General features: G+C 44.3%; 1 protein-coding gene across 1 annotated transcript in view; it reads right to left on the bottom strand.

Moving 5' to 3' along the window:
- The window catches only part of LOC144791724 (CD5 antigen-like), a 95,529-nt gene extending 72,541 nt beyond the window's left edge, over positions 1-22,988 (bottom strand). The window contains exons 1-2 of the mRNA XM_078666526.1: positions 22,628-22,988; positions 11,525-11,725 (exon numbers count right to left, since the gene is read on the bottom strand). Of these exons, the coding sequence (XP_078522652.1) occupies positions 11,525-11,723 (199 nt within the window). The 5' untranslated portion in view covers positions 11,724-11,725; positions 22,628-22,988. The remainder of the gene's footprint in view (positions 1-11,524; positions 11,726-22,627) is intronic.
- Between the last annotated feature and the right edge of the window lie 1,292 nt (positions 22,989-24,280).

The raw sequence follows: 24,280 nt of genomic DNA, 5'->3' as shown, positions 1-24,280 counted from the left end.
TGTAACCCCATTGAAATGGCAATATGTATATTTTATCAAAGGGGTACCGCTTTGCCATCACCAGCTTAGTTTTATGAGAGAGTCCATGGGCAAAGTAATTTTCCAACATTATGTAGGTGATTACGTAATCTAAAGGTACATACATATGAAGGAGAATGTTTCTGTTTATACGCTGCCAAATAGAGCTGAACACTCTCATAATTGACGTGGGTGTAACACAAATATTGCCTAGAAGAAAAATGATTTTTTAAATAAAATACCAATTTTGCACATACAAATGTATAAGTCTGTCACATTACAGCTAAGGTTAACTTCACAGGTGATTCAGCAGTGAAGCAAAATCAAAATCAAAAATTATTTATTTGGTGCTTATTTTATTGTATTTACTTGGTATGAGCTGTTTGTCATCGCAAACCAAGGGAAGATAAACCAAAGATGTCGATTGAAGTTTTTCTACTGAGGTTCTGATTTGTGAGAAATCTTCAACGAACTTGTTATGGATCTGATGCGGGTCTTTGTGTGTTCTTCCTCTCCAGTTTCATGAGATAGCTCTTTAGCCTGTTTCTACTGTCATGACTGCTACTGACATCATCCAGTGCTTAATTTGAGCCAGTGGTTTCCGGTGTTCGGCACCATCACTTATTGGCAAGACCGGAGTATGTGGCAGTCTGCCACAAGGTGGTGATGTCTGGCTAATTAGGAGATGAGCAAAACAACAGTTATTACTTCAATATGCATTAAAAATAACTATAACCAGCCGTCCAAGCCATTCTTTTAAAGTTGGGGGGATCAGATTGTCAGAATTGTCACTCGTGTGTGTGTGTTGGTTAGTAGTTGTGTTATTACTATCATTGGCAGAATAGTTGGGGCAATATATGGTTCAAGCTGTAGTGGAACTAATTTTTTTAACAAATTGGGCAGTGCTGGAGACAGGGCACATTTCAGAGGCTGTCACCTCTCATGAGAAGATACGAGAGTCTAGAAAACAGACCTGGTATTTTATGTATAGCGAGTACGTTTTGCTGTGAGGAGCGCCAATTTCTTGGTGGAGTGAAGTAGTTCATGATGTCTAAGAAGTAGTGTGGAAAAATGATAATCACTTTGAAGACACGAGTTATCATCTTTTACCGGGTCCTCTCTGTAGCAGAGAGCCACCCAGCTTTATAACATACATGAGTGGTAGGTGTGTTCTGCAAAGTTTGAATAAAGTCCTGGTTGTGAAATTTAGCACCTAGTTAGTGGGGTAAAATAATGCTGAGAGAGACCCACTAGAAGACCGTTGCAGTAGTCCAGCAATCTAGATATGAGGAGAATTGAATTGAAGGCAAGGTTGCATTGTGCCATGCTCATGATCAAATAACGTGATGCTGTGGTAGTGTTGGTAGTGCATTTTTCCATGTGCATTAGAGCACTGAACAGTACACTAATGGGGAGATTTTCCAACCTTTTTGTGTTGGTTTAGCATCACAAAGTGACGCTAAACAGCGCAAATAGTTTTTTTTTGCTATTTTCCTTTCAGCGCAAAACCTGTCTGAGCTGGAAAGCACCCTCTAAGTAGCGCAAAGCACTCTTTGCGTTACTTTGCGCAGAGGGGCCGTTACATGGGTGGTACATGGGCGTTCCCAAGTAACCATCCATGCCGTTTGACACAAAATCATATTTATAAAGATTTGTAAACATGGTTTTGCGCCAAAAGTTAACCCCCTTCAAATGAGGCGCTAGCAGGAAAAATTATTTAATTTCTTCGTGCTTTTCTCACTTTGCATGCGTGCTGCACTGTGCAACACTTATGCCAAGAGGGAAAAGCTTTGTATCATGCCTAGCATAGTATTTTGTACAGGAAGGCTACCCTTCCTGTACAAAACCTATGCTGCACTCATGCACACACCCTAGGGCTACGGCGCTAAGGTGTGTGCATGCCGCTTGGAAGGTAAAATCAGCACCCGTGCAAGGGAAAGGAGAGGAGAGAGCCATGCCCCTGAAGTTGTGGTGCTCTCCTGCTCCCTTTCTGTCACGCAATGTAGCGCATCCTCATGGTGGACTCCGCAGCGTTGCGTGACTTTTTAGAAAATATTCCCCATAGATTCTTAACTGAGGAGGTAAACATCAGGCTGTCTGGGTGAAAGTGAATAGAGGTTGGAGATTTGATTGGATTAGAGGACGAGGGAAAGTAGAGGGCTTCCATCATGGCAGAACTGAGAATAACCATCGACAGGGCTACCCAATGTTGAACTACAGCGAGACAGTCAGAGATTTGTTATTACAGACAGAGAGTGAAGGTGAAGAAAGAGATGGTGTGTGTAGAATTGTTAAGAGAAATTAAAAGAGGAGCTGATGTCACTAAAGACCGTCTCCAATAAGAATGTCACATTTTTGTGCATGATCCATCCCATACATATGCTTTACAGGATCCCTGACAATGCACACAAAATGGACGTACCTTGGCGTGTACAGTGCAAAGCATCATAAGTATCATTGCAACGGGTAATGTACTAACCATGTGTAATGTAGTGCAACATAGCACTTTTGCATGTAGCCCCAAAAAATTAAGCAAACAACAACAGGAGCAACTATTTTGCAACTATGAAAGCTGTATAAGAACAAGTTACTCCCCTTCAGCAATGCTCTTTCTGGTCAATATTCTAACCAACAGCAGATTTCTCTCAATTAGTATATCTCCGGGTGCCAGAGTGAATCTGGCAGTGAATCTGGCAGCAAAGCACCTGCATGCCAGTAAATAGCAATGTGCAGTTCTGTGTTCACTCCACTCAGCCACATATCAGCCACAGTTCAACCAAGCACACAAGAAAAGAAAAATTCCCACAGCAATCCAAGCATTGGACCAAGTAGAAACGGGTTTGTGGCAGAAAACTAATGATAGATATGAAGCAATATCTGGTATGAATCGACTGCAGAGCGTGTTGAACATTCCTCATTACAATATCTAAAGTTATTCTCATGATTAGTTGGCTCTCGAAAAGGAATCATCTTGAATGATGTTGAAACAGGTAGTAGTTTGCAATAAACTATGAAGTTGTGCTGGACAGAAGCAACTGTAGCAATGGCAGCATCCAGTTCGACTATGGAACTTAATGTTCTTGTTAGAACTGGGGGTCTCTAGTTGGCAGAGGTAGGTACCACTGTCCAAGTAGGGACCCTTGCTTCTAGTCAGGGCAAGGAGGAAACCCTCTGAGATAACCCCTGCTCACCCTCTAGGTAGCTTGGCGCGAGCAGTCTAGGCTAACCAGAGGCAATGGGTAAACTATTTGTACCAACACTCACAGTAACACAGTGAAAACACCACAAACTGACTCCACAACAGTTTTAGAAAAATAAAGATATTTAATCTAAACTACACAAGACCAAAAACGACAAAAATCCAACATTCACAGTTCAAGAATATGGTTTCCAAAGAGTTCTTAAGGTTGCGATAATAATTCTTCAGGTTGCGTTAAAATTCTTTAGGTTGCGATAAAATAATCCAGGGTTACGTGAAAAGTTCACAGTTGCGTCACGTTTAGCTCACAGTACCTTTAGTTGTGACAAAGTTCCAAAAGCAGAAGCTGGTGCGGTGGAAAACAAGCGATGCGTTGCTCCTGAGACCCCGGGGAGGCGTTTGCGACAGCCCCGCTTCAGCAGCGGGCATGTTGCGACAAATCCGGTCCGTATGGGGAGGAAGGCCACTTGTATGGATTCCGGTGCGTAGGTTCCGTAGGAAGTTTATTCTCGCAAAGGCACCATGCGACGATCTTTGGAGGTGCGACGATCTCCGGGGCGACGATGCGAGGACCAGCGGTGATCTTCTCTCTCGCAGCCTCTCGATGCGTTGGCTTCAGCGATGACTCCCGCAGCGACGTGATGCAGTCCGCAAGCAAGCGGTGCGGCGATCTCACCCAGCGACGACAGGCTCTGCGACAACACTCGCAGCGATGTTCGACTTCCCGCACCGATCGGGTGCATCCCGTAAACGAAGAAAGCGACGTCTCTGACAGCGGCAACAGGCGCTGCGACGAACTCGACCTTCGGAGTGGCGGGAAACTACTCGCACTGTCGGGGATGCGCTCTGCAGCGAGTGATGCGATAACTTTTCTTTAGCAGAGTCTCTCAAGCTTAGTTTCCAGCTTCCCAACACATGTACAACTTCCAGAGGCATCACACATGGGCCAAGCACTCCAGGAAGGACAGAACTCTCTCAGTAGAGCTCAGGGGAAGCTGAGGGTGAAGTCCTTTTGTTCCTGGGACTTCAGAACAGGGAGATAGCTCTTCTCAGGCTCTTGGAGATTCCTTCAAGCAAGGGGAAACAGCACAAAGCAAAGTCCTTTCCCTCTCCTTGGCAGCAAAGCAACAGCAGGGCAATCCAGCAGAGCAACAGCTGGACAATCTTCCTTCTTCAGTTTCAGCTTTCTCCTTGGCAGAGGTTCCTTCTTGATTCCAGGATGATCTAATTTTCTGTTGTCAGGGGTTCTATACTTATACCCCTAAAAGTCTTTGTTCTCTTTGTGCAAGTGGGACCTGAGCCCGGTCTGACCCAGTTCTGGGTGTTGCTTGAGCACTTTGTTTGCCTGGCTTCTCCTTTCCTTTCAGAGTGAGGGGCAGGGTCGTCAGTCGCCCAGCAGGAGGTGGAGCCAGCATTGTGAAAGGCAGACACAGCCCTATTCAGGCCCAGGTGCTAACTCCTCCCACCACTCAAGTTGCAAATGCAGTCATTCAGCCTAGCCCCTGTCACTCTCAAACCAGACAGTCAATACACAAACAGGCCAAGGCACACGGGAAGGTCAGACAAAGAAAACAGCAACTTTCTAAAAGTGCTGTTCTCAAACACAGGACTCAAAAATAACCTTTCCTAAAAGATGTGCTATTAAATTCTGAGTTCAGGGATTCTAGACTCTCATGTCCTATCTTGTTCCTATGGGAAGATATGCTGGTAGCCACTGTAGCCAGCATCCCCCATGATAGCCTATGGAGCAAGATAGCCTTGCAGCAGTGAAAAACGAAAATGGCTGTAATTCATTTCCAGAGTATGTCACCTGCACAAGTACATGCTCTACCTTACACATACACATAGGGATGACCAATGTGCACAGAAAGGGAAGGGTTAGGCCTGGTCAGTGGGGACACTGACCAGGAGGACATGGCAGTTCACAGACTGCACACAGGCACTGTGGTGGCAGGCCTGAGACACCATTTTGGGGCTACTCCTGTGGGTGGCACAATCAGTGCTGCAGGCCCACTAGTAGCATTTGTCATCACCAGCCCTGGCACACCCAGTGCACTTTACTAGGGACTTCATGGTGATACAAATATGCCAATCATATATATCCAATCATAATAACAAATTACACAGAGAGCATATGCACTTTTGCACTGATCAGCAGTGGTAAAGTGCGCAGAGTCCTATTGCCAACAGCCACAGGTCAGGAAAAATAAGGGAGAAAGAAGCAAAAAGCTTGGGGATGAACCTGCAAGAAGGGCCAGTTCCAACACCTACTTGTCATGGATCTTCTCATAAACTAGGTTGCCAACATTGGGAACACACCCGTCAGCAGCAGTTATAATATTCACTTCACAGGTGGTTATGTCAGAGTGTTTGACATTAGGCAGACTGTCCTAGACTCCTTAGAACCACTGCAAAACATTCAAACATTCCTCCAAGTCAAATTTATCTTTATTAACCACCATCCCAGAATTATCCATGCTAGGAACCTACATAGGAACTCCTAAGGAACTTCATATAGAGTGCTGCCTCCAAAAAACTACCTAGGCAAGTTATTTAATGCTCTCTGAACACCATACCAATCATGGGACAAACTAAGACCTGAACTTAGTACCTTAGCATGCTTATTTAATCATGCTCATGTTCAACTAAACAGCTTGACTGTGCCCTAACTGGGTTTCTGACTTGCAGACAACCTCTCAGAGTAGCAATTGAATCCCCATAAGCCTTAGAGAACAACACAGGACTTTTATCTGAGTGACACAAATATACTGCCTCGATCACTAGAAGACACTGCAAATCACTTGCATTTCTCGGTAGTCACACCCATAGAAAACGAGAACATGAATTAATTGCTACCAATATGTATTTATATCAGTCACCAGAATTGTCAGGACCGATTTGTTCCAAATAAATAACCCTGGAGGGGATATTGGAGACTGTGAGAGAAGTTGGTGAGGTCCACTTGACAGTAGAAGGCTTAACTTGTTGACAAATGTCACACTGTCTAACATAATCTCTAGTCTGTTTATACAAACCAAGTCACCATTAGCATTGATGTATTGATTTAGTTGCGTTGATCCCTGCTTGGGCAGATGCGAATCACTGATGAGCTTCCTTGATTAAGTCTAATCTGGACAGTTTATTGGGTGAAATTCTGTCTCCCACTCCTCGTAGTGTGACTACAGGAGTATAAAATCTAAATTAAGGGTGGAAGAGTACTTGCGAGAAAAGCCTGTGGGAGACTTTCAGAGAGGTGTGCTCTTCCTCAGCCAACAACGCCATAATTCCCAGGTTCAAGGTGGCGAAATGGGAAGGCTGGAGCTTCAAAGGCGGCGCAGCTAAACTCTGGAACAACCTCCCACTTTATCTAAAATCCCAGACCACCCTGCACAGTTTCAGGAAACACCAAAAAACCTGGCTCTTTACTCTCTAATATTATCTCAGTCTAAACAACATCTCTTTTCTAACTCACAACACTGCTAGCTCCAGGATTCCACAGTGCCATGTTGCCTTATCGCATTTGTTCACTATACAAAGAAATTAACATTACGATGGAGTCAGGGCCTACTTGAAATGGAGTTAGACCATAGGGACTTTGCATCAACAATGAAGGGGAGGGTCATATATTGGGTAAGTTACCTTTCCAAGAGAGGGAAGGTGTACTTAACATAGATAAGATAGGAAGGGAATAATACTCTGACACCCTAAGCCCGATTCACAGAATGAATTTAAGACTCAATCCTAAACTTACGACTATTTTGGTATTCACAGAATGCACTTTCTACTTTTGGCATACACAGAATGAACGTACTACTTTTGGTATTCACAGAAGTTAGGATTTTGTCTTAAGTTTGTTTTAAGACAAACTTAATACAGACTTAAGACAGACTTAAGACAGACTTCAGACAAAATCCTACCTTCTGTGAATTCCAAAAGTAGTAAGTTCATTCTGTGAATGCCAAAAGTAGTGAGTGCATTCTGTGAATACCAAAATAGTAGTAAGTTTAGGATTGAGTCTTAAGTTCATTCTGTGAATCGGGCCCAGTGTTTCTTCTTACACATTGCTGCTTATTTTTTAACATGGTGTTTGGTGTTTACAAACGGTTCCCACTTTGTAGTCAGAAAAAGAAAAGTAAAGTGAAGTATGTGACAGTCTTGCTAGAGTACACAATATGTGAAAGGAAGGGCTGTAGGATGTCATTTTTTGGAACTCACAACAAAATGTAAATAACAGGAAATTATCTGTACATAAAATCAGGCCCAATTTTTGTAACTGTGTGTGATGGAAGCACAGATTTTAATAGGATCAAAACATATCAAGACACGTTACTTGTTGATGCAAAACTGACACATATTCACTGAAACACGATTTCCATACATTCTAACTTTTAAGCAGTACAGTTTTATCATTACAACGGTATGCCTGTGCAGATTTAGTGGTCATTTCAATAGAAAATGTGCTGTCTGTAAATGGCAATGCGCTGCCACACAATACTTTAGTTACGTTAAAAAAATCACCCACCTCATATCCATTAAAGCTAGGTGGGTAGTGAAAGTGTGTCCTTCTTAAATGTGGGTTATGGTTCTAAAATGTTTGGGAAGCACTACTCTAACAAAACGGCATTCCAAATGTGAAGGTTTGGTCTCACTCTTGATAAGTATTTCAGAGGAGCTTAAGGACACCCAGAAAGAACCACAGCAGTCATGGGAGGATCTTACTGATGAATTGTTGAAGTCAGTAGAAGATTGAGTAATGGGCAGAAAGGTAAAAGCTAATTATTAGCTTTATAACCTGGTGATGAGAGAGAGCATATTTGGAGTCATTGTTTTTCATAGTTATGCCAGCGCAAACTGGGTGCCAAGCTCACAGTTCACAGAGATCTTGGGAGAGACACTGATGCCTGAGTCAGAACCAGAGTGTCAAAGAGGGCACTAGGGTAGTGATCACACGAAGGGTGGGCCAGGTCCACAGTAGAAGGCAAAAAAACTGAGAACGTCATATTGCCTGAAACTTCAGGAAATTGCAGAGATTGCCACTGCAGGGAAGCTTGTGCTTTGACTGTAATCAGTCAGGACATAAAAAGCAAGATTCTCCCTTCCTCAAAAAGGCTCTCACTAGTGGGCATCCTGCTGAGAGGGCTAGTGAACATACCCTAGTTTCACTTAGTTGGGACATGGAGTCATCAGCTAAGCTGATGATCCCTGAAAGTTCTAGGAAATATTATTAAAAGGTCCTGGGTGAACATGGATCCTATGAACACTATGGGCCAGATTACAAGTCTGGCGGTCTGAGGACCGCCAGACTCTTGGTCGCACGGTAGTGGTGGATCCAGCCACTGCCACACTGGCAGTCCAACCGCCCCATTACGAGTTGGGCAGTCATCCCATGCTAGGACCGCTGGCTCTGCCAGGGAACCACCGTTCCCTGTTGCTGGAGTAGCAGTCACAGGCTGCAATGTGCTTAGTGGGACTGCATCAGTCCTGCCAAGCATATTATGAGCTTTGTCTGTTCCAGGGTATACATGGAGGTTCTTCCTCCATGTAAACCTTGGAGGTGAGGAAACAAAGGAGGCCCTACAGGACCCCCTGTGCCTCAACCGCATGTGAATGCATACAGGGAGGGACATAACATGTGCTCACCTGCGTGCATGCACATAGGTTCTTGCACGCATGGACTTTCGATTCCATGCCGTACATGAACCTTGAAGTTTGGTCTTATTGCAGTGCCTTTAAAAGAGGCACCACCATGGGACCACCATGCTGCCCGCCTGCTAGACTACCTAAAAGTAATAATCCGGCAGGCAGATGGAGGCCACCTTCGGTGGAGCTGCAGTTTGCACCGCCGCGCCACAGCTCCACTGAAAAGTCGTAATCTGGGCTTTTGTAAATTTATGTGCCAGACAGACAATGCTGTTGGAATGATTGATCTTCCCAGAGCAGTATCAGGAATTAAAGATCTGTAGGGTGGGCAGTGTCCATTGAAGGAGAGTGTCTGCCCGAAGGGCACAATGCAATTAAACATAGGATGATGGCTGTATGTTCCCATTTAACTACTGAAAGCATCCTAGCGCCGAAACGCCTAAGGGCCATTGTTCGCGCTCTATAAATATTATTAATAAATAAATAAATAAATAGGTATTGAGCAGCTGACACAGGTGGGTGAGAAGCAATAGGTTGATAGCATCCAGCTGACCCCACTGCAAGCCTCTTAAGATACTGACAAGGGGGGCAGGGAGGAAAGCAAGGATAGGAGGTGGAGACACCATCAGCTGCAGGAATAGTGGGCTAGGGCTTACCAGCCCTGGCAGAATAAGACCATCAGACAGGCATTGGAGAGGGCCCTTCCTCCAGCATGCACTTTCTGTGCTGTCAGAGAGGCGGGCAGCAGAACACCTGAAGCAGACAGACTCCTTCACAGCATAGTTAAGGACTAGATATGATGTACGTCTGCTGAGTGTAAATGAAGATTCTCTAATGAAGGGATGATCTCTCTCACTAGGTACTAAGCAACCATGTACAGAGTAATATACCTGAAAAGCTGACAGGTTTTTCTTTTAATAGGAAGCCGTGAGGAGTATAACCTCCTTTGAAAAACTGAGCAGTTGTTGATTGATGTTGTTGGTGAGAATCAGCAAGGTTTCAAACTCCCTATGACATCAGGAGGGAGAAAAGATATAGGAAGGATAATAGGTCAAATATTCAAATAATCCAAAATGAGGCTGATCCTAAAAGGCTTAGAGGATACATAAACAAAAGCTTTAAGACCAAATGAAAAGGAAAAACTCAGAACGAATGATACATTATCGAAGTATTAGCGAATGGACATTAAGCAATTTAAAAATCAAGGAAGAACGTGAATTGCTGTGCATCCAGACTTTCCAATCACTGCCTTTTATGTGGCAAAAAGGGAGCTGACCTCAGAGGGAGAGACTCTGCTCACTGCAGAGACCACCATCTTCTATCTCTAGGAACTCATGATGTATGTGGCCCCATAATGAAGAAGCACACGTTTGACATTCTGTGCACCATGTGGTAATCTGGAGGTCAATCCCTGCCTGCAGTCCATGCCAACCACGACCTGCGAGGAATCCCTCAGTGCTCCCATAGGTGCGGGGATCAGAGTGATTCCAAGAAATACAAGATTCTGCTCTATCCCTGCACAAACTTCAGTAAATCCTAGTTCTTGTTTAACTCTGGATAGAAACGTGACACATATAGTGTGCCACCCTTTATGTGGGCTCTATGTCAATGCAGAAAATTCCAGGACTACATGTCAAATGATCAGTCCCAGGGTTCAGCCTTTGTCGATGACAGCCCAGTCTCAGGGTGTCGCTAGTGAGATGGAGATGTGCATTTGATGGAGAGTGGCTGCAACTCACGTTTCAGCCCCCCCTCTTCTGAGGGCACCAGAACCTTAGTAAGGTAATTTAGCCTGTAGCTTAATGGCAGAATGGGTTTTAAGAGAGCAAGGGATATCAGGAGTTGTGTGCATGGACCTTCAGGGAGACGTTCAAGGACTCTTGTGTGGGTCCATAAGTGACAGGTGAGAAGGGAACCTTAAGCCCTGTATCAGACTCTAGCCTTTGCAATTTAACACTAGGACTCATTGTTCCCACAAAGGTGAGCGAGCTAAAAGGGTCTGGATGGAGTCCAGATAGGTCCTAGGTATGTGTAAGTGACTCCATGCCAGCCCATAAACTAGAAGCGATTTCAAGCAGGGTCAACCTCGGCGGGTAAAATATCCAGGTTTTTCCGGTGCAGAACTTTTTGCCTTGAAAAGAAAGGCTTCAGCAGGATATCGTGATGGCTTTGTTAGGCCGCATCTGGCCACAGTTTCCAGTCTTGACCCTGCTTGGGGATTTTGAGAACCGAAAAGAGACCAAATCCTCGGGTATTACCATGGACCGGGGTGAAGCAGCAAAGCTATCTCAGTTATGAAGCAAGCTTCATGACTAGGAGTACTCTTACCACCATAACCCGCTAATTCTACCTGACTCTTATTCTATCGTAGTGTGCAAGAAATTGTGCCTAGGACTCTGGCAGTCATGTGCCAGCCATGAACTGTGACTTTCAAGCGCTATCTGGGTGTTTCTTGGCACTGTTAGTGCTACAATTTAAAAAAGCTATAGTTCTGATAACCCTAATCTAAATTTTAACAATTTTATTGACATTTAGTTGTTTACATTTCTCTTGATTTTTGTAAATTGGCTTTGACTGTGTTTCTGTTCTATTCTTTAAAGTTGTTTGGTACTGCTTTATTTTGCGATACGTTTCATGTTTCATTAGGTGTATGAATAGCTTAATTACCTGCCTCAGGACAGAATTCCCATTGCTTGTCCCTGTCGTAGTTGCTGGTGGTTGCACACCAGTACATCCTGTCTGTCCTCCCATTGGCGATGCAGCTTGAGAACATCCTTGCCTCGTAGATGAAGGGAAAAGTGCAGACTGAGGCCAGGAAGGTCCTCATTATTCCACAAAGGGTGAGGTAGAGAAGAGGCAAGAACATACCTTGAAGAGAGGGAATCGGTGAGAAACCACATTGTTACTGTGACCTTACTGTGACACCTCAGATCTGTAAAACAAAAACAGCATCCCCGCATGCTGCGCAAAAAGCCAGAAATAAAAAGAACTATTAAGGCAAAAACAGTAGTAGAATCAAAATGCATAATTAGAAAAAAATGACCGCATCTCAGTCAAAATGTTCGCTTTGAAGTGACAAAGGTGAGAAAGTATTGCTTGAGAGAAAGTATGTACAGCGTTAGGAATAAATACCTCTGTCTCCAACTCTATCTGTCATTGAACAAGGTCTCCCCTTCCCCTCCCCCCCACAAAAACTATCAACCAGCTCCCCAACTCGTTCCAGTTAGTCAATGTCAGAGAAGTTAAGCGTGAAAGTTTAGGGGTAGCAAAAAAGGGCTTCTTCCCTAGGTTCTCAAATGTGTTACTCCCTTTATGAAATTTTGGAATGAGAATGTCTCAGGAATGGCCTTCCAAGGCTTGAACCCCTGCGCTGAGCACCCCATCTGCCATGCATGCTTGGGTTTTTATTCTGCAGCAAGTGCAACAGTCAAGTGTGCTCACTAAAGTCTTAGAAGTGTAAAAGTACTCAAAACTCACAGTGAGGCTCTGTCATCTGTAGGGGCGACCCAGGGGCGTAACACAGGACCCACGTAGCCCACGCGGTGCGGGGGGCCCTGAGCTCCAGGGGGCCCCCTCAGCACAGTATCTTACAGTGCCAGCCAACACCTACCTGATGAACGAGCACAGGGATCAGACAGAATGAGGGCCAGGGCAGCTGTCTGTGTGGTTGCTGTGCTGCAGCCCTCAGGAGTTTACAGTCTGTGTTTGTTCTGTTTGTTGACCGCAGCGCTTCACTAGTGGAAGCAAAATGGATTTGGTGTTGTTTGTGGCGCAGGGAGCTAGTAAATGTCTGGATGTACAAATTCAGACCTGTCCTTGCTGGGCTTGAATTACAGCCTAGAAGGAAAGGCCGATGTGATAATGATATGATATGATATGATAAGATAAAAGTTATTTATAGAGCGCACGTTCACCAGTGGTTTCTTGGTGCTTGGGTGGAGGGGCTTAAGACTGAGGCAGTGTGAAGGAGTTAGTTGTATGCTTGGGAGAAAAGCCAAGTCTTAAGCGATTTCCTGAATTGGGGGTAGGAGGGTATTTGGCGAAGTTCTGGAGGGTGAGAATTCCAGAGAAGTGATGCTTGGGTCGAGAACCACAGACCACCATGTTTTTTTCGTTTGAATGTGCAAGGGCACAAGAGGTTCAGACGAGAGGAATGTAGGTCGCGGGGAGGAACATAACGATGGATTCAGGAGGCAATAAAAGTGGTTCCATGGGATGATAAGGCTCTATGGATCAGGAAGCCAAGTTTGAAGAGACTGCGCTGGGCCACTGGGAGCCAGTGAAGGCTCTTAAGGAGGGGCTTGGTGTGGCTGAACTTCGGCTGGGAGTGGATTAGGCTAGCAGTTTGATTCTGAACCAGTTGGAATTCCGGCATACAATGAGTTGTTATAGTCGATGCGGGACATAACTAGTGCCAGGGTTACTTGGATGAGAGCTTCATATGAAAGAAATCTACTGATTGTCTTGATTCTGCGTAGTTGGAAAAAGCAGACCGAAGCCACCGAGTTGATTTGGGCCCTCATGGAGAGGTCGCTACCAATGGTGACCCCTAGGCTCTTGACGGAGTTGTCTGGGGAAGGCGGGCAGCCCAGGGAGAGGGGCCAGAAATTGGAGTTCCAAGGGTTGCCTTGGGGCCCTGTAAGGACCAGCTCTGCTTTATCGGGATTAAGCTTTAGCTGGTTGGCGTTCATCCAGCTACTGATAAAGGTCATAGTGGATTGAACGTTCTCTATAGCGGAGGGAGAGGGATCAATGTTGAAGATGAGCTGAAGGTCATCAGCATAATTGAATATGACTACTGCTCTTTTCTGGAGTTCAGAGATTAGGTGAAGGATGTACATATTAAACAAAAGGGGAGAGAGGGAGGAGCCCTGAGGGACTACAAAGGTGAGTCTTTTATCCTCCAAGGAGAAACTAAAGTGGCGGACCACTTGATAGCGGTCGTTGAGAAATGAGGAGAGCCATCTCAGTGGTGGGCCCCGAATGCCGGCGCTTTTGACCCGGTCGAGTAGAAGGGAGTGGTCGAAGGTTTCGAAAGCCACCGACAAGTCCAGGAAGTGCCTGCGAGGTGCTCTGATCGGCCCCCTTTCTAATTCGTCATGGACGGCCAGGGCAATGGACTCAGTGGAGTGTTGGGGTCTAAAGCCAGCTTGATGGGGGTCTAAAAAGTGGGAATTTTCCACAAATGCGCTTAGGCAATTAGCTACGAAGGCTTCCAGGATTTTGCCCAGGAAGGGAAGTAAGAATATAGGGTGGAAGTTGCTTAGCACCTCGGGGTCTACACCCACTTTTTTCAGTATTGGTGAGACTACTGTAGTTTTGAAAGAATTGGGGACAACGCCCAAGGTGGGGGAGTAATTGAGGAGAGAAAGGGGGGGGGCGGGATGTTGAAAAAGATCTCCCGGGCAATGTGAGGTGGACAGCTGTCCCGAGGGGAGCCGGAGAGGACTTTTTTGAGGAGGGAGAAGAAAACCTCCTGAGTGATCAAAGGAAAGGGGAAAAGAGAGAGGGGTTGCGGGGTACGTGACTGGGATTTGGGAGTGAGGGAGCCTTGGGAATACTGGTTTTGATGTTGGTAATTTTGTCGATAAAGTAAGTGTTAAGGGAATCGCGGAGAGATTGTGATGGTAAGGGTTTAACAGTGACGCGGTCAGGTTTCAAAAGTTCGTCCACCATGAAGAAGATATCTTTGGCTTTAGTAGTCGAGTCCAAGATCTTTGAGGATAAGTATTCAGTTTTGGCTGTTAGGATGGCCGTTTTATAGTCCTTTAAGGCTGAGATAAAGATGGATTTTTTAAGGTGGCAGTAGTCGAGTCTCCACTTGCGCTCGGTTTGGCGAAGGGCAAGTTTTCTGTCCTTAAGGACCTTAGTGAACCACTGCTGTGCATCATGGGGCCTCTTATTTTTGAGTTTTTTCGGGGGAGCAAAGTTGTCTCTTGCCACGGCCAACCAGGAGTCAAGGTCTTCGGCCTGAGTGTGTTGTGAAGCCGGAGGTCCGGTGGGCTGTGAGGAACTAGGCGTGGAGGTAGATAGAAGTGTACAGAGAGCAGGAATATTTACCCGACTCCAGTTCCTAGTCATGAAAGGATCAGTGGTGGGGTTTTGGGGGTAGAGGGGGTGGTGATGGAGAAAGCAATAAAAAAGTGGTCAGACCAGGTACAGGGAGAAATCTGGAGATTGGTGATGTCAAGGTTTGAGGTCCAGACCTGGTCCAGGGGGTGTCCTTTTGTGTTGGTGGCCACTTTGATGTGCTGGGTGAAGTTCATACCATTACGCAACTCAGAGAAGTCTATTGAGGAGGTGCTTTCGCGCGGTTCATGAGGCCAGTAATTAAAGTCCCCTATGATAAGAATCTTTGCATAATTGATCACCAACTCCGCTGTCAGGTTGCGGAATAGTTGGAGGAAATTAGGCATGTGGGTGGGGGGGCCTGTAAAATAGGGCACATGTGAAAGGGGAACCTTTGGATTCAAGTTTGAACAGCATGAAGTCCACAGAGGGAATTTTTGAGGTGGTAAGGAAAGTGAATTTATGAGATTGGGAAATAATGGCTGCAACACCCCCCCACCTCCCCCCCCACACCTAGCCCTCAGGCCTATTGGCCTGGAGGATGTAGTAGTTGTCTGGGATGGCGGCCAGAATGTCCGGAGTGGATTTGGTTGAGTTCCATGTTTCTACTAGGAGCAGTATGTCTGGCTTGATGGAGTCTAGAAGATAAAAAATCTCTAGCTGATGTTTAACCAAGGAGCGGGTGTTGAGATACCATATGAACACACGGTCCTGATTGGGCGAGGTAGAATAAGGTGATGTTTTAGCGAGGGAAACCCTTGGGCTCGTGGGTGTTGTGCGAGGAGAAGGGTAGGGGATGAGGCTGTGAGTGGTGTTTTTTAGGGACAGTATTCCAAAGGTATTTTGTGTGCTGACGAGGTCTGGGTAAATGGGCCACTCTCCCTGAAGAGATTTAAACTCCATAGATGCGTAGCGGAGGGAGGCACGGGCAGGGTGCATGGCCCCTGGCCCTGGTCAGCCGCGGACGGGTGCAGACGGGCTTGCTTTGGCGTGCCAGGGGCGCACCAGCGTTCGTAGGTTCCATGCTCTCCATGCCACTTGAGTCAAAATATCCTGGCTGATGAGGGCTGAAAGCCTGGAACCGGTCCTAGGATGCTTGTTTCCAGTCCAGGGAGGACTTGGCCTGGCAGTTCGGGCTGGACTGTTCCCATTGGGTGCAGGGTCAAGACTGATTTGCATGTGGCTGGGTCCAAACTGGAATGGCATGGTGAGCAAAACAACAATGGATTTAGGCCTAGATCTCTGTACCAGGGTGAATGTATGATATTGTGCTGCATTCTGTCGATCAATAGTTCTTTCTGTTAATGGGGAGCACCTCATTTTTAGAACATCTGCACTTAAGCAGCTAGCTGTTGTTCTAAACACATGTTCTTTCATGGGGTTTTCACATTACTATTTGTAGTATCCTGGCTTTGATGTTATTCATATAAACTCTTGCTCTGCCAGTGAAATGTTCCATGAATGATGTGTCACAGAATGTTGGGAGCCAGAGATGTCAGTTGAGAAGGGTTGAGCAGCATGCTGGCTGCTCCTGGTGGCTTTTTGTATTGGACTTAACTGAATGACCTGTAACTAACTACAAATAAACATCTGAAGATCCTCTACATGTCTGGACTCAGTTACTACATTTTATTGGCAACGATCTGGTAACTTACCCTGTTCTACGTGCTCAAGTAAAGAAGTTATAGTCACAGTTGAGAGATGTGTTTTAAATTAGCAACAATAAACTTTACCTCAAGGAAAAAGTAACTGGAACAGACTGGTCTCCTTCTCTTCCTCAGGAAACAGAGCTATTTGTAAGCTACCAAAATTAGTCTGTTCACTCGATCAATTAATAATTTAGTTATTCATTTAAAAGTTTTACCCTGCTAAATCCAGGAGACAGCGAAAGAGCACAGAATAATATAAATACAAATATAAAATCACGCTGAGCCTGAGCAATATCGAAGAAATAATCATAGTGGTATAGATTGGAGCTGTATGGAGACACAGAGACACATATATAAAGTAAAGACATGCAAGGTGAGAATCAATAAACATACAGACCGATGCAGAAGTAAGAGGCTTATGTAAGTACGAGATCTACAATTTCGAGAAATGTGTGTGTTGAAGTCCTGGGAAAAATCTACAAATACCATGAAGTAATTAGAAGGTGGAAAAACATTTCTGAAAGAAAGGTCAGCCATTCGTTCTGGATAGGTATATTGTTTTGAGCTTAGATTTAAAGATTTAGGGGCATATTACCAAGCAATAGCGATAATTATCGCTATTGCTTGGTTAGAGACAACATTTTACTGCTGAGCTGCGGCAATTTTTATCGCAGATAAACCTTAGTATAACCAAGGTTTATCGCAAATGCGATAAAAAACGGCCGCAATGCATGAATATCGCTGAAAAGTCAGCGATATTCATGCATTACCGAGCTAATGCTCTTAGCCATGTTATCCACCTCCCATTGGATAACATGGCTAAGAACTGCTCAGGGCAGGTGTTAGCTTTTGGAGATATTCGCGCTTAGCGCGAATATCTCCAAAAGTTGGTAATAGGAGATAGCGATGTTAGCGACTGTTTCCAGTCGCTAACATCTTGGCACGTCCACTTTGCATGTCATTAGTGATAAATATCACTGACATGCAAAGTGGGGCCCAAGATGGTAGCTATCTCCTACTAGCTGTCGCTATCTGGTGTTAGCAACAGCTAGGTAATAGGGAGATAATTTTATCTCCGCTTTCTTGGCTTTTAAAGCCAAAAAAGCGGAGATAAATACCCTTGATAATATGCCCCTTAGAGTGCTGGGGTAAGTCTTAAATCAGTGGAAAGTGTGTTCCATATTTTGGAACATTCCATGAAAAAGAGTGTTGCATGAAGGATGCTTTTTGAAATGGTGCCAGTAACAGTATCATAAGGGAATAAGGGCACTGGTAACAGTACATCCGTAGTTCTAAAGTTACTGGTGGATTACAAATGGGACCCTTAGGGCAGCCTCAAACAGACACAAGTTGCAACATGAGCATTCATGAAGAGTGGCCCTGTAACCTTTCTGGTTACTCTGTCCCAGCACAGATTATTGATACTGGTGGCACTGGTATCTCTGGGAAGGGTGGCACAATGGCTGGGGCATTACACGTGGGACCCTGAGTGCACCCTTAGAAACGTACTAGGTGCATCCTTAATTGCATGTCTGATTCTACCCTATGCACCCCTCTACCACTCCCTGCAGTCCCCCATTTTGCCTTCGAGTTTCACTCAGTTAAGCTGAAGTAACACAAATCCTCTGTCTTCCGCAGACCTTATAATTCCAAAATGGGCTTTTATATTCTATTGTTGGCCCCATCTATACTAATATAATAAAGAGAGAGCCCAAACCTTTGAGGCGGGTAATCTCAGGAACCACAGCACCAATCACAACACCCAATACAGCGTTGGAAAGGGCAGTTGCAGCAGAAGGACATAGGCTATGCAGACGCCCACCATATACATTTAAAAGGTAAAAGAACCGTGCCAGCAAAGTAGTCCCTTGTGGGCATGTCTGCGTTGTGCGGAGGGCGTGTGCTGGGGGCGTGACAAACGCTGGGGACGTGTGGTACGTTCCGCCTTTCATGCCATGTCTCATATCGTGTGCTGTTTTTTCTTCCCAGGTTCTGTACATTCCAGCTCCGGGTGTCCACCCTGCTCCCTTTAAATACCCCTGCACCCCATAATCATAACCCACTCTTACTCCTTAAAATACCCCAACACCCTTAAACACTAACCCATCTAAACCCTATAAATACACCCTGTACCCCAAAACCCAAACCCATCCATTAACCCTAAAAATGCCCCTGTACCCCAAAACCCAAACCTAGCCCTGAACCCTATAAATACCCCTGTACCTCAAAACCCAAACCTACACCTGAACCCTAAAAATACCCCTGAACCCCAAATCCCAAAGCTAGCCCTGAACCCTAAAAATACCCCTGTACCCCAAAACCCAAACCTACCCCTGAACCCTAAAATACCCCTGTACCCCAAAACCCAAACCTACCCCTGAACCATAAAAATAACCCTGTACCCCAAAATCCAAACCTACCCCTGAACCCTAAAATACCCCTGTACCCCAAAACCCAAACCTAGCCCTGAACCCTTAAAATACCCCTGTACCCCAAAACCCAAACCTACCCCTGAACCCTGAAAATACCCCTATACCCCAAAACCCAAACCTAGCCCTGAACCCTAAAAATAACCCTGTACCCCAAAACCCATACCTATCCCTAAACCCTAAAACTACCCTTGTACCCCATAACCCAAAACTATATCTGAACCCTTAAAATACCCAAACACCCCAAAACATATACTTCAGTACCCCAAAACATAAACCCCTATACCCATACTTACCTTATCCAAACATTAAAAAAACAACATGCTTTTACATTCATGCATTTACAACGAATTTCGTTGTAAATGTATGCGTGGTAAAAGCATATAAAATGTAATTCCATGCGTTATAATGGCATTGCGGAGTCATGGTACTTTTGTAATGAAAGTATGCGGAGTGATGGTATGCGGAAAGAAAGTTGTGGAATAATGGGTGTTTACCCTCCCCCGGTAAGTACATTGGTGGCACGGCGGCCCACATCTCCAGCAACATACTCATATTTTTTCACCACCGATTTGAAAAATGCACAGGTCTCTCTCATTGATGGCCAGCACCGACATACACTTTTAGACACACCTCCCGCCACAAGTTCTAGAATTGCGAACTTTAGAGCTGGGGAGCTACGTTCGAATCTCGGCATCAGCTCAACATCATGTGAATCCAGGCAAATCGCTTTGTCTCCCCGTGCCTACCACAAATGAATGTGTTCTTCTGTAATGTAAATTGTGCTCATGCCATGTTGTAGAGTTCGCGCTATATAATATTGCAAGGAAAAATAAAGTAGGGAAACTCGAGTTCACACACTACTGAACGCGCACTCTTAAGTGCATCAGCAGTGCACTGTGAATCGGAGCGTTTCACAGGCCTGTCACAGATAAGAAATGCTATCAAAACAAAATCCTACAAAACAATATACTACTGGCCGGCAGCAATTCATACTCGGACAACGTCGGGATGGGCTGCTAGTCAGAATATAAAAGAATTCTGCAACAAGCTCCGTTAGTTGGTATTCACAAGATTCCCAACTGCCACTCCCATGGGCTCATCTAAGGTCTACCAATTAATTTGCCACTGTGGAAAATCTCCCATAATGGCAGATTTCTCCAGTAGTAAGTGTAGTACATAGTCTGTAAAATCAGTAATTCCAGCCACAAATTCAGCATTTTGCTGTGGCCAAGTGCATTTACACAACCAAAGATTCTAAAAACCGGGTCCATATTGCCGCGGGGCTTCAATACGATAATTGAGCTCACTAGTTTGGAGCATACATTTTGATCTAGGAGCATGAATTCCTAAGGAACCTAGTTATGCTTCCCCAAAGCACCCCACTTTATCCTTTAAATGTTAGAAATGGGCCGACGCCCCTTCAGCGACATAGCAAAGCTCTGTCCTTTGTTATTTTGGGCTGGAATCAAGAGGTCCCATGAGCTATAGCCTTATGCTGAAGCCCTGGCGGAGTTTATCCTTTTAGATACCTTCAACAAGGTTGGGTGCCCAAGCAATTTAAGGAGGCTTGTGTTTGATAGAGGGCTTTGGGAGGCTGGGGAAAATTCTGATTCTCCCAGCTCCCAAAAGATATAGGGCCCGATTCACAGAATGAATTTAAGACTCAATCCTAAACTTACTACTATTTTGGTATTCACAGAATGCACTTACTACTTTTGGCATTCACAGAATAAACTTACTACTTTTGGTATTCACAGAAGTTAGGATTTTGTCTTAAGTTTGTCTTAAGACAAACTTAAGACAGACTTAAGACAGACTTAAGACAGACTTAAGACAAAATCCTAACCAAAGTTCATTCTGTGAATGCCAAAAGTAGTAAGTGCATTCTGTGAATACCAAAATAGTAGTAAGTTTAGGATTTTGTCTTAAGTTAGTTCTGTGAATCGGGCCCATAGTAGAGAGGCACTACTGGGAATGGTTCACACAAACAGATTCCAGTAGGACTGACCAGGGAAAACATGCCACAGAATTCCTACTGCACAAACAGATCAGTCTCATGGAACTCTACCTTGATCTAATTCACCTAGTCCATGATATAAAACTCTATCGGGCACATGCATCATTCATACATTTTGCATTTCTTAATTTGCGAAAATTACCGAATTGCAAATTAAGAATTGCAAAATGATATGCATCATTTTTACCATATTTATTTGTGATTCGGTAAAAATCGCAATTTTTACCGAATTGCAAATAAATACCGAATTCCTAACTGCTTTTTCGCAAATCCCATTGATTGAAAGGCCCATAGGAGTCAATGGGAAGGGATTTACGAATTCGCAATTTGTTGATGCATTCCAAGGGTGCAGGGGGGGGTCCAAAGGACCCCCCCCTGCACCCCTGAAATGTATTTGAAAGTGCATGTTTCAAACACACATGTCCTAAGGACATGTGTGTCTGTAACATGACAGTGTAAAAAATGAATTTTTTTGCATTTTGAAAGATTTTCGCAAATTAACACGAGGATCAACCTCGTGTTAATTTGCACTTCCAATTTCAAAATGTGCTTTTTTTTTTTAATTGATGCATTGCATTTAAGGAATAGCACAAATGCGATTCCTTAAATGCATTCGCATTTTTAAGAAATGCAAAAAAATGCGAATATTGAAAAAGTGTTTGATGCATCCCAAAAACGTATTTAGGAAGTGCAAACGGCCGAATTTACCGATTCGCACCGTTTGCACTTCCTAAATAGGTTGATGCATGTGGGGGTATATTCAGTTCAGGCTTGGCACCCTCCCTGTGGATGAGCTGGTAGCCATGTGGCATACTAAAGTCCCAAGCCCAAGTAACTGCCCTGGATGCATGGTTCCCGTGGAGTCCATAGCCCATGTGTTGCTCGCTTGTCCAGCTTATGCATGCCCGAGATTAAAACAATTTGCCAGTAAATGGGTACATAGAATTTCCGGGATGCCTTGCGAATTTTAAAATCGGACACTAGTCTCCTCTTTTCTGTGTATTTGGTAATTTCCTTGGCCACAAGTAGGGCATTAGGAAAAAGGTGCAAGAAAGAAGCTTAGAACGAAGTGGACCGGCTACTTGCACCTAATTGGCTTTAGTTTTAAGTATACTTCATCTATGGAATCATGACCACAAACGTTTTAGATGTAACGTATTCCAGAGACGTTATCCAATCACTTGACTGCACATTGTAGAAGAGTTTATTTTTAAATACCAGTATTTTAGCATGGGGTTTAATTATATAAATAGCTCCAATATGACTTTGGTCATTTTAATTTTCTGTATATACGAACTTCTTATTCTATCCTGAATCTTAACTCTTATGAAATTGTGACTGCTTTATATGGCATGATCATGATTAATATGAATTTGCTTACAACCTATCTGAATTCGTTCGTTTTCTAAATGTTTGTATGTGAAACCTTTTAAGGCATGTATGCCGAAATAAAGTTTATTTGATGATATTGCTGTTACAGACACTGATTAGAACATAATTGTATTTGTCCTTTTCTAAAGCATCAGGTTGTCTGCTTGTGTCATGCAGCACTTTCCCAAAACAAGTCACAAGATTCATAAAAAATAAAGCAAGATGTACTCACTGAGCGAGTTCTTGAAGATGAAAGGGATACTTCCTTTTCTCTCTCTGTCTTTTTGCCGGTCTCTCTCTTCCCTCGACGCCCTTGACGTATCCTTCTCTTCTTTTTAACAGTCTTCAGCTTTTGCACTTACCATCCCTCTCCTCCTATCTCGTGATACTTTTGCTCTCGTTCTTTTTTAATGCTTTTTTTTTTATCTCATTTATTTCCTTTGATATTTTGTTTAAGTGAACTATTTCTTGCTCTTACGCTGCCTTCAGATACCTGTCACACGTTTCTTCCTTTCCTCTTTCTCTCCCTCGGATCTTTCTTTTTCTGTCTCTTTGCTTGTTCATATCAAACTCATTTTGCCATCTTTCTCTGCACCTCGCGTTCATTTAGATACACCCTTTCCTTCTTGCAAACTTTCCACTTTAGTTCGCCTCTTTTCCTGGACACTTAGCTTCCATCAGTCACTTCTCTTTTTTTCCCCTCTCGTTCTCTGCATTTATTGTTTTATTCTTTGTTTCTATTGGTTTAGCTAATGTGTGGTTTAGTTCTTCGCTTCCTGTCAGTTCTGACTCTTTTAGTTGTCCTTCCAGCTCTCCGCCACAAGAGTAGCTCCACTCCTTTCAATGACTCCCACCGAACCGTGGTCAACGCCGCAGGGCCTTCGTTATCTGGACCCGAGCACCCACGTCTTTTGCCGGAACATGGTCCCATTTTGATCGGCCCCACCCCCTCCTTCCTGACTTCGCTCCTCGGGAACGTCAGCGCTGCTGCCTGCATCCTTCGGATTTCCGAGTTATCAGAGCGCGCGGTCGGTGGCAGAAAATACGTTTGCAAAAATAATCCTACAGCATCCAGGCTGGAGCCTGTCCCTCACAAGTCGCACATGGGGACTGTGCAGTGAGTTCTCGTGACTAATGCCAAATATACAGCCGTGGTGATGGCTAAACACATCACTTAGGTGGGTTATTTTACCCCTGTTCGAAAGAGCACTGGGCTGCAGTATTACCCCATCTATGCACCCTATTGCAGAAATCACTCAAATACAGAGGCACAGTTTGCAAAGCAATTCTTTTTGATCTCTAAGTGCCTCTCTCGATGCCAGGCTTCCCCCCTCGTTCTTATTGTTTCTGGGGCATTCTTGTAACATCAAAGGTGAGAGTGGACGTGTTCTCTGCCAAGCAGGATATTGTTCACTCAGAATGTGATGACGTGCAACTGTCTGACGGTTCCATCACTTTCCAGGGCCTGGTTGAGGAGTCGAGGCCAGCTCAAGGCAAGAGGAGACATGAAGGCTGGGTAGGGGTACAGTAAAGCAGAATTATTACGGTTCCTATAAAGATGGGAATGGCTCACCAATTCCTGTATTTATATAAAAGAATACCACTTTAATATCTCACAATATATTATTATCGGGTCAACAATGAACCACTACACAAAAAAATAAAATAACAAAGTAGCTCAGAAATGCTGTTACGATACTAGGGAAGAAAATTTACACACAATTTGTACTGTTCGTAATTAGTAACCAATTTTGGACTTAGTGCTATTCGTAAAACAAACCACACAAAAAATTTGTAATACTCATTCCAAAACGGTGTGGGAGCAGGATAATATTGTGAGAAGATTGCCTGCCATAAATATTGTGCCTTAAATATCGTCTACAAA

Source organism: Lissotriton helveticus, chromosome 1_1 (assembly GCF_964261635.1).
Source record: "Lissotriton helveticus chromosome 1_1, aLisHel1.1, whole genome shotgun sequence".
NCBI lineage: Eukaryota > Metazoa > Chordata > Amphibia > Caudata > Salamandridae > Lissotriton > Lissotriton helveticus.
The sequence above is the reverse complement of the archived record's forward strand: the minus strand, read 5'-3'. Positions and strand labels throughout refer to the sequence as shown.